This window comes from Haliotis asinina, chromosome 2 (genome assembly GCF_037392515.1).
Source record: "Haliotis asinina isolate JCU_RB_2024 chromosome 2, JCU_Hal_asi_v2, whole genome shotgun sequence".
In the NCBI taxonomy this organism is placed as follows: Eukaryota; Metazoa; Mollusca; class Gastropoda; order Lepetellida; family Haliotidae; genus Haliotis; species Haliotis asinina.
The window spans coordinates 101329047-101346383 of NC_090281.1; the positions used below are offsets into that span (position 1 = coordinate 101329047).

General features: G+C 41.9%; 1 protein-coding gene across 1 annotated transcript in view; it reads right to left on the bottom strand.

The window, feature by feature from the left end:
* LOC137273069 (coiled-coil domain-containing protein 169-like) overlaps positions 1-12334 on the bottom strand; it is a 37715-nt gene extending 25381 nt beyond the window's left edge. Inside the window, exon 1 of the mRNA XM_067805520.1 lies at positions 12280-12334. Within this exon, the coding sequence (XP_067661621.1) occupies positions 12280-12285 (6 nt within the window). The 5' untranslated portion in view covers positions 12286-12334. The remainder of the gene's footprint in view (positions 1-12279) is intronic.
* Between the last annotated feature and the right edge of the window lie 5003 nt (positions 12335-17337).

Genomic DNA, 17337 nt, shown 5'->3' on the forward strand with positions numbered 1-17337 from the left:
ATTGCAAGAGGCTATAAACATCAGAAGAAGCCGACCAGCTGTCAACACAAGGAACACATCTCCCTAGTGCATGGGACCTATTAATATTGGAATAATTCATTATCATTGACTTCCTATTGTCCACTATACCCCACCCCATCTGGCCTCCTATCGGTCTGAGAGCCAGCACACTCAACGTCGGGACCGCTCTACATCGTCACCATGGCGGTCAGCGTCTCCATTATTTAGAAGTATCCACTTGGTTGTATAGACATTACCTTTTTCTAAACTGGTGCAAAACCAAAGTCTATTTGTGGACGAGTTATGCATGTTTGAAAATACAACATTTTCTTAAAAGATTTCTTGCTTATGCTTCTTACAGAACGGATACTGCTTAACGTCGAAATGTCAGTTGTATTTGTGTGAGTATTTCCATGCAGATTCATTCACCGGTCATGCCTAGAACACCCTGAGCTACGAGTAGTATCGCCGGTACGGCAAGTTCTTAGCTCCCATCACCGTGGTGATTATCACGCCAAGACACAGTCAATTTAAATGTACATGTCTGAGACGGAGGAGACGGAGCCGAGGCGCGCAACTCCAACAAAGGAGGAAGTGATCCCCCAACTAGCAATCGAAACCATCACGAAGAAACCCAACAATTCGAAAAAGTAGCTGCCGATAGAATCATTATCAATTAACCCTACCGTGCATGCCGTATGCTGTGGTAGCCACTCTAGTGGATCACCGTGGTAGTATGGCTCTGTCAACAGACACCGCCATCTGCACCAAAACTTCAATTAGAGGTAAACCTCCCAGTGATGTTACAATCATGTCCAACTCGGAAACCTTTGTCAACAACGCATATCACGCCACCATGGTCTGTGATTGGGCAAAATGATCACTAAACAACCGGCGCCCAAACTCGATTTCAACCTGTAAGACATGGGCATGCTCGTGTTTGATGAAGGCCTGGCCATGGCCACCTAAGAGATGCTCATTAAGCAAAGCATCATTTCGGAAAACATGTTAAAGTAAAGGCATCACGATTCAGATCTGTAGATGACCCATGGCCACAAACGCATTGATAATCGGTGGGGCAGTAGTGAACACCTTGGCCTTTTCAGGGAGCAATCACCTCTTTTCCCAATTACGATTGAAAGATGCTGCAGACATCGGGGCGGAACAGAAACGAGATGAGTTGGCTGTGGAGCAACTACAGGCCGTACAAGTTGAGTATGTGAAAAACACACGCAGAGTCTTGATTTCATCATCGCGCAACTCCAACGGTTGTCGTAAGAGACCATTACTGGTTGATGCCGTCCATAACACATGTAACCTCAAGCTTAGAATCGACCCCCAAACCCTCCCCATGCCCGTGGTGTTCCATAATTTGAGAGGGTACAATGCTTACCTCATCATGCAGGCCAACTCGAACATCAAGGGAAAGTTAGCATGCATCCCCAAGAACATGGAGAAATATACCGAGTCAAAAAGAAACTTCACATTCTTTCTTCAGGGCACTATAAAAGAACAAGAGATGGTAAGATGATTAAATTGTTAATATTGCATTGCCGAGATCTGTGCGATGTACTCGATTCACTGACAGTGCCACAATCAGTTCCATTAGGCCACATCGCCATTCCAAAACATGGGTATACAGAATGTCAAGTCACAAGAATAAAAATTCAAATGGAGAATGGCAGCCCGCAATCAATTTCGAATGGACTGTGAGGACAGTCGGCATCTAAACATCTCAGCTCTGGTTCATGTAGCCGGCAGAAATCTGTCACGCTGGTAACATGGACAAATTGGCTTCTGCTCGTGACGTCACACGTGGACGACCTGACCTTGGGCGATTAAGTGGTGCCAGTTTGTTGTAGACGACGTTGTGTCTTACACAGTATGACGACTGCATCCTATTGCTCTTTTGACGTCAATAACTGATCTTCCTGCTTGCAACTTACCAACAGCATGTTCACGTTGCACATTTGACAATCGTGGCATTTGAAGTACCGTTAGAACTGTGGTTTAAAAGTGTTTTTTTCAATTCTTTCAATGCAAAAGTCAAAAGACAGGGATCCCATTTCAGATGCATAGATGTATCATCAGAGAAAAATTATTCATTATTTTTAAAAATTACATTTTGTGAAGTTTCTTTTTTAATATATTTTCCTTCTTGCTCAACAATCTGAGGTTCGTCGATAGTGCTCAGTTTCTCTTGTCATCAGTTGACTGTTTGGTCAAGTCCAACGATACCTTCGGGATCACCGAGTGATACACTGACTTGACCTCTGCTGCTCAAAAAAGGGTGTGTGCCAACATGAATACACGGACGATTGGTCCAGGTTCGACGAGATGCGCTACCTCCCACTGACCGCTTCTACAGCAGCTTAACCGACTCCACCAGCACACCGTGACCACATGCAGAACTTGTGGAAGAAACTAGACTGTCATTACCTTGGCGATTATCACAACCTCTACTTAAGAACGGACATCCTCCTGCTAGCAGACATGTTCGGAACGTTCAGAAACAGTATCAACCTTGCGTAGTACTACACCAGCCCCGGTCTCTATTGGGATGTGCTCTTGAAGAAATGTGCGGTGGGATTTCCATGGTCTCAAAACGGTACGCGAACCCCATCAAACAATACATGGAAGGCTATAATCCGAATCCCTAGAGAAAAGTTTGACATTGCAATACACAATCATACCCATCAAGCCAACCTCCTGTTTCTCCCATACGACAGGGTGAGAAACCAAACGTTAAGGTATGCCTGGATAGTCGTGGACTTTGCCAAGTCGCTACAAGGAAGCAGAGCCATTAGCGACCAAAGACTTGAGTCAAGTCACTAGAGCAGTAGAGCGGATGTTAAGCGTAGTCACTTGACCTGGCTGACCGAATTACAATCGACCTCAGACGTGAGTTCATTGGAGCAGTGTCAGTGCTGTTGTCGAAGCACGGTATCCAGGTGAGACAAGGCCTGAATGGAGCTCAAGCCATGCCATCATCAACAGATTTAACAGGATGTTAGTGCAGCGTTTTTGGAGCATCAGTATGCCCAAGAGATGATCAACCCAGAATTCGTCACTCTGTACGATAGTTTAGGTTTAGCAGGCACCAAATGGTTACAGTGTCTGATTGATACATTAGTCGATTATAACTTTGGGACCCGCGAACGCGAGAACCCATAGTCCTTAATCCACTTCAAGGAATTCACTTCAGGCCCACTCCATCAAGTCATCACCAAATATTACGGCTACTTTCGAACCAAGGACCAAATTCAGTGGCACATCGAAGGATGTCTCTGGCGCAACCGAATTTTTACTGAGTGCTGGGAGGTTTTGTTCCCATCAAAGAGCCTCTAACCCTTTATACAGCCACATTTGCCCACGAATGTATATTTTGCATATATGCAAATTATACTTACGTGTGTAAATGTGATCATATAGACGCAATTAGTAACTCACGTGCACAATTTGCTACCAGGAGCAGGGGGTAGGTGAAAATACATTTACTAAGGGTAAGCAAAAGCAAATGTTTTGTTACCCTAAGCAAACATGCCGTATAGAGTTCTCCCGCCAAATCTGATTGCACCTGATTGGCTTTTCGAATATCACTTGATGTTTTGTCTTCACACAGTCAAGACGTGTTACGATGGCAAGTAAACAGAAAAACAATGATGGAAAAATCTGGGAAATCCCTGGAATGACGAGGAAACAAAATGTTTGCTGTAAATATGGGAGGAAAATAGTGTTGAAGAACAACTAGAAAAGCCAATAACGGGTCTGTTTATAAAACAGTTTCCACCGAAATGTTGGACAGAGGATTCCATCGTACATCTGATCAGTGTAAAGTGCGCATTCACACGTTAAAGAGAACCTACAGACAAAAATGCAAAACAAACATGAAGAAAAGTGGGAAGGGAAGAAAGATGTGTAAGTTTTATGAAGCGATGGACAGAATGTTGGGAACCAAACCAGCCTCATCACCTGTAAAAGTGATAGAAACTTTGAGTAAGACGATTGAGAATGACGAAGTGAGTGACCTTGGCGCAGATGATACTGACTCAAATGTACCTGCGACAGAATACTTTGGAGACATGATGACTGTTGATGATGAAGATACCGAAGCACAGCAAGGATGTGAAGAGAAATCTTCAACGGAGACAGACACAATGAATTTGCCAAGCATTTCAAATGCCGAAAACACACCGGATACAAAGCAAAAGGAATCCAGTAGCGAAGAGACAGTGAGAACTGAAAAAGACAAGAAAAGAGTCAGAAAATCCAAATTTGAACTAGCTATCTCCACTGTCATGGACAAATTCAGTTCTGAGAACGAGAAATTGAAAAGAAAATGTTGGATATTGAAAGGAGTAAAATTGATCTGAAAAAAAACCCCAGAGACTTGACCTAGAAAGAGCAAAGATGGAGTCTGAGGAGAGACAGAGATGGGAAGAGAGAGCACCAGTTTAATATGATGAAAATGATAATGGGAGCTGTGCGAGGACCAGATGGCCCGCCGTGTTACCTAGCACTTATGGACAACGACATGGTCATCGTGAAGATTCGTGAAGATTCATTCAGAGGTCAGGGTCTTCAGCATCCTACACAGCAGGCTTGACGTGTCCCGTGGAACACCCTCATGCATTGCACCTGATACTGTCGATGACAAAATCCATTACAATCTGTAATGCATGCAGTTTAACTTTGATGGCCGAATCTGCATTGATACTTGGATGATACTTTGTTCATGATGTGTTTGCAAACTTCTCCCAAAAAAGAAAGTGGGCATGTTAAAAAATAACACTTAAAAAATATATGTATCATTTTATTTCATGGAAATTTCATTAAATCACGGATCAATCAATTTGTGATCAACACGTGAAATTTCATTACGCTACTCTTGGTGCCATTGAGAGTCAAAGACACTAGGGGTCAAACACAAAATCACACAGTCAATATCTGGTATGACCTCCGTCTGCATCGACTACTGCTGTGCATCTTCGCCTCATGGAAGCGAAAAGGTTAGCATGGAAGTGTGGTTGGATGTTGTTCCATATTCGGATAAGCTGTCTTTGGAATTCCATAAGCGTTGAGGGTGCATGGGGAAGCCGGAGTAGCTGACGTTTCATTTCGTCCCATACGTGCTCAATGGGCGAATTTGCAGGCCAGGGAAGAACATCCACTTCTTGTTGCTGCAGATACTGTTGAACAACACGAGCTGCGTGGGGTCGGGCGTTGTCCTGCTGTAGAATGACGCTGGTGCCGTGACGTTGCAGAAACGGGACGACAACAACAGGTGCAAGCACTTCATCACGATATCTTGCTGCATTGAGGTTGCCATTAATAATGACTAGCTCAGTTCTGTTACGGGCAATGATGCCACCCCACACCATGAGAGATCCTCCCCCATAATGGTTTTGCTCTATGACACATGGATCTGTGTAGCGTTCGTTTCGACGTCTGTACACTCTCTGTCGGCCATCTGATGATGAAAGATGGAAACGACATTCATCTGTAAATAAAACACGTCGCCACCAGTGTAAGGGATGCCTGAGGTGTTGTCTAAACCACTGCAGACGAGCACGACGATGACGTAACGTCAAAATCGGACGTATTGCAGATCTTGGAGGACGTAAGCCGTAGTCTCTCAGTCGGTTGATTACTGTTTGAGGATGTATCCGTCTCAGGTTAGGGATGTTCCTGGCTGTCGTTGTTGTCGTTTGTTGCCGGTTCCGGAGATGGGTGACACGGATATACCGGTCTTGTGCAGGGGTGGTAACTCGGGGTCTCCCGGAGCGGGGTTGATATCCCACGTCAGCATGTTGATGGACTAGCCTGTCTACAGTGCTACGATGGCAGTTGAAATGCTGGGCAACCTCTCTGTGTGTTGTGCCAGCTCTAATCATTGATCTATTGTCAATCTTGGCATGCTAAATTGGAGTCGTTTTAACAGCAGCGCAAGTTTCAATGTGGACGACAGGAAGACCTTACTTTTGTGTTTAAATACCCAAGGTTTCACACTGCTGCATGAATTTTCACGGTCTCTACGTGCAAAACATGCCTTTTCACAAATGTGCAGCACGTCATTTAAAGTTACCGCAATTTTAACGGGAAATCCGTTTTTGTGTTCAATATCACTTATTCATGAACAGGTTAACATTGTTTACACTTACGGAATTTTTTTTTTTTAATTTGATTAATTTCTTCAATGCACACTTTCTGTTTTGGGAGAGTATATAAAGGATTTCATTTCTTTGAAGAAATGGTAGATTTGTTTTCAGGTTTTAAAACTATCATTTTCACAAGACTGTGAGGTCAAACTGATTATATGTGCGATTTTTGTTAGACAACTGATTGTTATTCAGTACTATTCATGAATTTTAAGAATTCGCTCCGTTTCTTTTCTAAATCACAATAACATAAAGAGTGGAGATGTTTGGGTTTTTTATATTAAAATAAAGAAACAGACGAAAGGTTGCTTTTTCACATTGAATAAGAATAATTAAACATAAGAGATGTAATCACAGGGATCCATGAAAAGCCAGCTGATATGCAAAATGAACATATAGCATTATGATAAAGGGTAATGTCTAAATGTGTTCATATTTTAAACATTACCTGCAAACATGAACGTTTCATAGAAACAAAATACACATTTTACAGGCAAGACATTTGAGGGGGTTTAAATGAACGTTACAGTCTGTCTAGGGTCTGTTTACTGTGAAAGCCTGTGCAATCTCGTCCCGGGGAGCCCTGGCGCAACAGGGTAAGTCCTGTCCTGCATCTTGCATATCCTGTCCACCATCTTCATACTCCTGATCTACACTCCACTCTTCCCTGAACACCTCCCTGAAACTCTCACATATGTTGTGGATGACGACGCAGCAGCCTATCACAGTGCAGGCAAAACCCACATCCACATCTAGTCTCTTTTGTAAGCATCTCCACCGTCACTTTAAACGACCAAAGGCATTCTCAGTTGTGATTCTGGTCCTACTTAGGCGAGAGTTGAATGTGGTCTGGGAAGGTGTGAGGTTGTCCCTGCCAAGATAAGGTTTCAAAAGCCAAGTCTTTAATGGGTATGGCCCGTCGCCAAGAAGAGATTCAGGCATCTGTGACTCTCCAACCTTCTTACTCCGGTTTGGAAATAGGTCACCGCTATCACCACCACCATCATGTACTTCTGAATTTGCTAGGACACGGGCGCCATGTACCCTACCTGGTCACCCAAAATTTACACCTGTAAAGACATAGTTATGATCACACACACCCTGCAGTATTATAGAGTAAAACCCTTTTCTATTGAGGTAATCGCCATAGGAGTTTGGGGGAGCTATAATCGGTATATGACAGCCATCAACAGCACCGACACAATTTGGAAAGGTCTTTCCTCAAAGCCTTTAATTACATCCTTAAGGACATTTTCCTCGGGGAACCTCACAAATTCATCCAGAAGTACCTTCATGATAGCTGTACAGACTTGATGGACACATACCCATACAGTTGCCTTCCCGACACCAAAACGATTGGCCACTGTCCTGTACTTAGAGCTGAGAGCAAGCCAGTATATTGCAATTGCAACTTTCTTTTGAACACTTTGTCAACTGTATTACGCTGAGGTGACAGTTCTTCACGGAGTCTCTCTCAAACAAAACTGAATGTTCCCTCTTTCATCCTGAAGTTTTCTTGCCAATCCAAGTCATTAAATTCCCGTAAAACAGTATCTTCAAACCATCTACTGTGTCTTGCTTTCCTCCGCATTTCTCTGCCGTTTGATGTTCCCAGTAAAACACCCAAACTAAAGAAATATGGAAATTTTCTACATCGACTCAGTCTTCTCAGTCTGACCCAGTCCATGATAATTGTTGGAATAACAAATCCCCTGAATTTGCCACCAGTTAACTATGGATTTAAAATGAACCGTGAACGCAATGCAAATTTATATTTGCATATGTGAGTAAATATACTCACATGAGCAAATTTGCTTATATGTAAATGTTTGCCATATAAACAGGCTACCTAGCCGCACTTGCAGCAGTATTCATTGCAATACTACTTGGTTCAAGTTTGACGCAATGACATAGACTGACAGTGTCCATCACAACTGATGCAAAGACAGTGTCAGAACATGGTTTTCTCACATGAAACTCACTTTTGTATCGATACCACGGACAGGCAGAGTAGGAATATGGCGTCGTCAAGGTGTAAGATTCTCAAACCCCTTTATTTTTGGAGAGATATCATTGAGGAGGATCTTGTCTTGGGGTGCCATAAGCTGTTGAAGTCATGTTCAACACGTCATCTTTCAGAACAATGGACAAAGTCGCGGTATGGGTGTTACAGCGCAGCCCTACATCGACAAAATGTTGAAAACAGCAATTCGTCTATTTTTGCTGAAAGACGTCGTCTTGTTTTTCAGCAAGATAACGTGAGAGTGCTCATAGCAAGACTGACACAGATATTCCACCAGAACAACAACATCCAGACCATGCATTGGCAACTTTAAGCCGAGATTTTAATCCCATCGAACACGTCTAGGATGAGACGGAAAGACAAATTTATCAACAGCTAGTACAGTCCGTTTGATCCCATTTGAGACCGATGAATTGCTCACTAATACAAAATAAAATAACAAAACCAAATTTTGCACAGCCACATGAAATCGACAGACCAACTCTGATGATGTGTCTCATAATTTGGGACCCCCGAATAAAGCAGTTGTTTAACAAACGATCATCATTTTCTTGTCACCTTTCGCTATTTTGTATGAGAAGGGGGCACTTGCTGGTAAAACAGCCAGGTAATCAACAAGCGTGTGTTGTGAAGATGGCGTTAATCTCAAAAGCCGTTATCTGGTTACCATTTGAGAAGACGCTCTTGTCCGAATCGGTGTCGCTGTCGTCAGAGTTTACCCTGATGACGACTGGCTTGATGGTGGCATGGTCCAGCCCACGTGGTTCCTAATAATGTCTTTCTATTTCATTCTCAACTTTCTCAACGCACTTTTGCCATGTTTCCTGCGTGATGGTGTCTATTGACTCTTGAGCAATCGTCTGTACATCCCGAAGTTTGAATGTTACATTTTGCCTGCCAACATCCGATTTCATGATACCCCAAATGAGTTCGCAAAACTGAATGACCATGTACTGTAAGGTACTCATCAACCTTCAAGACAGGTGTGGTTTTATTTGACTTTATGATGTCATACAGAACAGGTTGGTTGTTTTTTCTGGATATGATATCGCTTTGTTTTGCAACCATTCTATCATGTCCCCCTTCTTACTCTTAGATGTTGGGGCCTTTGTATTAGGTACTTGAATGCCATGATATGAAGAGTTATCCATGACAGTCAGACTTTTGGGGGGCAGTGCTGGTACCAACTGATTTTGTACCCATTCTATGAAAACCATCCCATTCATTTCGGTATGATAGTGTCGGTTGTCTCTAGATTTTGCCTTGAAGACTAGGGAGCAGCCAGATAGGAATCCCCGACTCTTGAAACCAGCATGGAGAACACTCAGTCGCTCTCCCTTTCCAAGTGGTAATTTTCTGGCACAGGACTCTGAAGAGGACCCGTGAAGGTCCCGGGGTAGAATAGGCCTTCAGCAACCCATGCTTGCCATAAAAGGTGACTATGCTTGTCGTAAGAGGCGACTAACGGGATCGGGTGGTCAGACTAGCTGACTTGGTTGACACACGTCATCGGTTCCCCATTGCGCAGATCGATGCTCATGTTGTTGATCACTGGATTGTCTGGTCCAGACTCGATTATTTACAGACCGTCGCCATATAGCTGGAATATTGCTAAGCGCGACGTAAAACTAAACTCACTCACTCACTCACTGAAGAGGAGCTAGCGAACCATTGTGTCTCTGTGGTATGGGAAGCATGTTTCGTCCAAATATGCAGGCTCGTAACCCCCTGTACGTTTCTTTCGAATTGTGCGTAAGTACTGGTTTCTTAGTGTAACAATATCAGACCTCTTGCAAAGTGCATGTCTATTTTCTGAGCCTACTTTTTTGTAACGGAAACCAAATTTGTGAAGCAGCTTCCATAACTGATATTTTGAAATGACCAAAGAATGATTTGGGTTTTTTATGATACGCAGAGAGACAAAGGTATTTTGCTTATATAGAGACTTAATGACGTTTCTAACCAGCTGTTGTTGAAATGAATCGACTTTCTCAAATCGTGTGGGTTTTGAGACGGGCCCCTCAGTTGTGTCCGCGGAGGTTGAATCGGTACAGTTTTTCAAGATAGTTTTTAAGTTCCCCTCCGTCATCCCAACAGCACGTGCAGTTCGTAAACGATACTTAGCCAAAGCATATTGAGGCCTACCCCTTTCACCTTCGTTTTTAAAAAAGTTAAATACTTTGCAAATAATTGACTTAGTGTCGGGTGATAATCTCATTGTTTCAGGTACTGCAATCACGAATGTCTGGTTTGCCGAGCAAATCACACGTGTCAATTTCACATGTGCACCTTGCCCACCTGGCTGTTCTACCAGCAAGTGCCCCTCCTCATACAAAATAGCGAAAGGTGACAAGAAAATGATGATCGTTTGTTAAACAACTGCTTTATTCGGGGGGTCCCAAATTATGAGACACATCATCAGAGTTGGTCTGTCGATTTCATGTGGCTGTGCAAAATTTGGTTTTGTTGCAATTTTTAGATTTGTGTAAGTGAACAATTCATCGGTCTCAAATGGAATCAAACGGACTGTACGTCCAGTTAACTTGCAACATCGGTAACTTGTTCTTGACGTTTGCAACAACATTCCCGGGGAGGTTCATTCGATGTCGTTTCAACAGCATGGGGAGGAGATGTGCAGCTCTTGCTGATGCCAATGAAGGTCATGCCTTATATGTGGCTTTATTGATTTATATATGGTGAGAAGATACAGATGTATACTACCGTCAGAGTGCTCTATATATGGTGACAAGATACTGATATATATTCTAAATTTACAGAAGAGGTGACAGTTATATATTGTTACGGTTAAGAATTTACCTTGACAAACAATGTAAGAAATCCCCTGTGAACCAGCAAAACAGAACAAAGACAAGTTTAGAATATTCAACTATTGTATTATTTAGCAACGAGAGAGCAAGTTATACAAAGTCAATTTCACAATACTGATTTCAAATACAATACAAATGAGAGAAAATCTAAGGCAGTGGGTCCCAAAATATAATATAGCAAACTCACAAAAGTCATAGTGCGTGAGAGAAACAGTTATGCAGAATGAAACACAGTGAGTGGTCTGGTAGATCAGGCGTTGACAGAAGCAGGAAGATATGAACTCCAGCGAATCGTGTGAATGTGTCCGTCACAACACGGCAACTAGCCTTTATATATGTATTCAGTCCTTTCCCGAAAGTTCGGGCACATACGACCATCGCCGACACTATAGAAATCTCTAACAGTCTCCCGGAAGCAACAAATAGAAAAAAAAGGGTAGATAATTTCCGGACAGCCTGCTAGCAAAATCCTAAAAATGCTGAGCATCTATTTTTCGAAATGTGACCCATCATAATTATTATTCAAAACATTAAACGTTGTGACCCAAAAATAATTGTTTCTTAATTAATTACAAAATATACAGAAAATACACACACGTAACATTATACTACCTTCACAGTGCTCTACATAGGGTGAGAAGATAGTTTAAGGGGATAATGATGTATACAACCTTCACATCGCAAGGATAAATATGTATACTGCCTTCATGGTGCTCTTTATAGGATAAGGGGTTAAAGGTGTATGCTGCCTTCACGGTGCCCTATATAGGGTGAGAAGATAGTGATGCATACTACCTTCGCAATGCGGTCTACAGTTTATGGGGATAATGATGTATAGTACCTTCACATCGCGAGGATTATTATGTATACTGCCTTCACAGTGCTCTGTACATTATGATGGGTTAATGATGTATACTGCTTTCACAGAGCTCTGTGTAGGACGAGGGATAATGATGTATGTCCGACCTACACATCGATATGTTATGGCATAAGGTGCTGTATATTCTGCCTTCTGATAATTATCATGTCCGATACATATCTTACCTGCATTATCAGTGATGATGTTCATGTCCTGTTTATGTTCTACCTATATTATCAGTGATGATGTTCATGTCCTGTATATGCCCTACCTATATTATCAGTGATGATGTTCATGTCCTATATATGTCCTACCTGTATTATTAGTGATGAGTGATATCATGTCCTATATACATCTATCCTATATTATAAGAGATGATGATCATATTCGATAAAGAGACGTGCATCCTACCTTCATTGTTAGAGATGACCGACCATGCCCAGTGTCAGCAGTGACGTGTTATCCGTGTGAAGTGGAGAGAGTCTCAACGGACAGCTGACCCGGTCAAAGTGGGTGTAGCTGTTGAGATCCAACTCGATGTGCACGTATTGACGTCATTGTCATCGTGCCCTAGTACCTGTGTCAAGAGTCGTGTACACTCCGGGTAGTTGGTGTTTGAACACTGGCATTTCCTTACCAGGGATTCATTCAGGTGACTGTTTAACGTGGTGTGTAAGAACATACACAATCACAGGAGCATGCATGGCATACAGAGTCTCACACTTAGCAACACAGTTTCGATGTACTCGTATATATTAGGCGTGTCCTCCTTACCTACTGCACTAAAGAATACTACACAGGAAGAATGGTGTTTGTTTAACTGAAACTCTGAATAAACTGCCCAGTTATAAAACCCTTTCAATAAAGGCAATTCAATGCTCCGAGTGCTGCAGGAGTAGCTTGCCAGTCCGTGCCCCTGGAAATCAATAACATTGCTTTGACATCTTTTAAACTCAGTTAGTTCTCTCGGGATCGACTTGACTTGGCTATGGTTGAGTTGGATGATGGTTGTCAACACAGAATGCATTATGCTAAGAACTGATGTCGTCTGTCAAGGCAGACCCATGAGTGCAACATAACACAGGATAGGGTCGGCGTGTATTCAACATGGATGCAAGGTGCAAGCTTCGCCGAATCCAGCTATAAACTGTAGGAAAAAGGAGACGTCTTTGAAACAATCAATAACGTTAGCACTGAGTGACACCAGGGTATAAATATATAAGCAGTGTGTGATCTGATACATCACTTTGTAAACCACGAAGCATACGTCGAGGTTTAGGTATCACTATTCACAACTTACTAGAGTTGTATGTGGTATCACCTTAACGTATGTAGAGTTCCCTTAAAATAGACGAGTCGTATGTGGTATCACCTTAACACAGGATGTGTCGCATGTGGTGTCACCTTAAAGGGGCACTGATGCGGAGCGAATAACGTTTGTCGCCAACGGTCTAATTACGAAACCAAACTGCAAATAAGTCAGCGCCCGCTCCCTCGACCGTGGCGGACAAAGGGACTGGGCTCAAGTCCACCTTAGCAGAATTTCTTCACCTAAACAGTCAGGAGGCCGGATGTCCATCATATGCCATTATTTAAAAGTATCCATGGCATTCCTTGTCTGATCGTAACAAAATAACCCAGCAGTGTAGTTTTTTTCCGGATGCTTGGATGGTATAGTGACTGATCCAATTTGATCCTATTTCTGTGTTTTTTTACCTCGATATTAAATCATTTTATGTGAAAATATGATGTCTGTAGGCACGTAGCAAGCCAGTAGTTTCGGTCCGAAAGATTGCAAAGCTTTAAATTGAGATAGTTTTGAGTGTTGCTGTGATAGCAAATATCATACGTACATTTTGGTAGCTTGGACAGCTACCCTGGTTTATTATTTATGATAATAAAAACACACAGTTGATTTATTTGAATTCGTAAACTAAACACGATGACTTTGCCTTTGGTAGAGAAATCTGAAAATGTTCTTACGTAAAAAACACACCAAACTTCTGACACCTATTTACCCAAGTACACAGCAAATGCCTGTATGTATTTCTTATGTAACGAAGTTCCGTTAGTAACCTCAAAACAGTTTCGGCCCATAAGTGTTTTCAGACTGCATGCGACACAGAGATTACATCTTCCTTGCTGTAACTCGCGTTTGATGGTGTACACCTGCACGTGTTATTTGTCATCATTTTCTGGATGGTCTGTTAATGAATTTATAACAGGTATAATTAGTAGTGACACCACTTGGGTTACTCAACAAAGGTTCCCATTTGGCATTTCTCCTGTCTGGAGTAAATACTCAACATTATAAATTAAGGTCTGTAATGGCAAATGTATTGTATGTTATGTAATATGTGCATGTAAGTGATGCAAGAGGGTTTATCAGCTGAGTTACAAAAACAAACATCGATCAAAGGATTGACCGATAACACACTGATTGATTAATTACTTTTATCTTCTAGCAGATTTGTCAAAAGGCAGTGTGTGTAGATGTACTAATTTATACTGACTACACCCTGTCAAGTGTAAAAGCATCATCCTCCTTTCAAAGAATTAACCACCATTGCGTTGATTGATTGATTGCTCATTATTGGTTAACTAAATTACTTAGAATGGCGGACATCATACAATCAGTTGCCAGATATGCTATCTTGGGTGACCAATGAGAGGTTTATCGGTTTTTCACCAACGTGAATGACGTGAAACGATGTGAAACGATGTGTTATGTTTTCACAGAGCAGGATTATTTACCATCTGCAGATGAATGGAATACACTTTCTTTTATGTGGATATTGAATGATACATTCCTGAACAAGGTAGTAGCCTGACATTGTAGCTATAAAATTAGTCTGTTTTACATTCATTATTTGCATTTTGTTTTAATTTATTTGTTGTAGCATTCAGCAGAATCGATAGGACAGAAAATACACACTTGATTGCGTATGTGCGTGAAAAAGGATCCACATTGGCAATCTATACAATGTATAAATGTTGCTGTCATGTTAGAAATTTAGTATAAGTATAAGGAGACTGTGTTCTTTCATTAATTTTCAAAATCATACAAATATGACAATAAACTAATTAGGGTTATGAGACAAAATATAGAGACGTACATTGACTTCGTTATTTTCCCGTCCTAATAGTTTTTTACCATTTCTACCACTGGCAGATGATTAACCTTCAAATAGTTTCATTTGTGTTCATAATACATTTATAATGAAGTAAAAATGACTTCACCTTAGTTGATTTGTCTATAATTAAACTATCAATTGGGCATACGGATTGGGCAGCAGAGGTCACGAACCAGTCACGAATTCTGGGATATCATCCGGCTACTCACAGAAAAACAATAACAAAAGTTTACACCAGAAATTGCTCCGCATCAGTGCCCCTTTAACACAGGATGTGTCGTATGTGGTGTCACCTTAACACAGGATGTGTCGCATGTGGTGCTACATTAACACAGGATGTGTCGTATATGGTGTCACCATAACACAGGATGTGTCATATGTGGTGTCACCTTAACACGGGATGTCTCGTATGTGGTGTCACCTTCCTTCCTCATTATTTCACTGTCAAAGTTGATCTCATTATCTTGTAAATACTAATCTCACTACACTCATTTTACCACATTCCACTATTCAACATTCATACATAATTTACAACAGTTTGGTGATATTATTCAACAATAAATATCACAATCTCTTGTCCAACATAAACCTCTACTTTACGACATATCCTTCTGGCAATTACCACAGTAAATATAATGCATACTCACATTGTAAACGATCGTTATCCAAATGAATATTTTCATAATACAGAGAGCAGCAACAAATTCCAAAGTCGAGGCACCCGTGGCGAGCCACCTCCTTGTGGTGGGTGCTGGGTAACGCCAAGAGCTCGCCAACACCCCCGTAGTGGACCCGGGGGGATGTTTGGTCCACCAACCCGTTTGCCGTGGGTTGCGGCCCTGTGTCGGTGGAGGAGGGGATCCTGGTGGTTGAGGGCATGGGAGCAGGACCAGTGTTCCTAATGCCCAATACACCACTTTGGCCCTGACTTCACCTAGACGGGTGGTTGAATGGGCCCGGTTCAACCAATCGGCTGGTCATGCCAAGCCCTGTGCATAGATAATATGTAATTGCACAAAATTCGATTTGGAATTGTTTAAACATTAGTCTTGGCACCCTTTGTTCAGAATATTATTTGACTTGAATTTTGTTTACATGAATTCTGCCTAGAGTCTTATGCCCAGAAAGCGGTGGCTCATGGGCCAATCTGGTGGAAGAATTAATCTTTTGGTTTTTCTGCTGGAGTATATCATCTGAGTATCCTTGGTGCTGCAAGTTGGAGACCCGCTTGTGTTTAGCATTGTCCTTTGTGATACTCCGTGGTGGGTGGGGAGCTCGGATGATGAAACATATATACTACCTATGGAATACCAAACCCCCCAAAAACGCAATAAACGTCAACTTGACAACGATGATGACGACCAACGACCTTCCAACTCAATAGACTATTGGCCACGATTTTTAGTTTTAGAAACTGTAGACAAGACGCCACTGAAACTTAACCCTTTTGCCATTTCCAAGGGTATACATGGCATTGCAGGTGAGGTTAAAAACGTTAGACGCTTGCGCTCAGGCTCTCTGTTGGTTGAATACAGCAGAAAACAGCAAACAAAGAACCTGATGTCAACAGAAGTATTTGTTGGAATCCCCGTCTCTATCACTGCCCACAGGACTCTGAATACCAGTAAAGGCATAATCACAGACAGAGATGGATTGTTTGCTGATATGTCTGAGTTGGATATTGCTTCTGAGATGAAAGATCAGGGAGTGATTTGTGTTAAAAGATTCACGATCCGCAGAAACAATGAAACGGTTCAAACAAATACTTATCTGTTCTCCTTCTCATCGCCAAATCCTCCAAAGTCCGTTAAAGCAGGTTACTGTAGTATTTCAGTTGACGTGTACATCCCGAATCCTTTGAGATGTTTTAGATGTCAAAGGTATGGGCACGGTGTTAACACTTGTACCAAGCCCATAACATGCGCCCACTGTAGTGAGAATACTCATGTCTCAGAAGACTGTAACAGTGACCATAAAAAGTGTACAAATTGTTCGGGAAATCATTCGTCTTTCGCCAAAGAGTGTCCAGTATGGAAAAAACAAATGGAAATCAATAAAATTAAATTCACCCAGAACGTCAGCTTTTCTGACGCCAAAAAACTTGTGGAATCTGCAGCACATACTGAATCATTTGCACCCGTTGTCAGAACTCCTGAATATACCTCAAAAGTAACTACATCGTCGATACATTGCCAAACACATTTGACGTGGGTTAAAACAAACAATGCTCAGTTTGTTGCACCCGAACAGTCTACGCAAACCTTGACATCTTCTGTCAACACTCAGGTGGTATTTAAAGCCGGGTCACAGTCCTGTAGTCAGACTTTATCTGTAT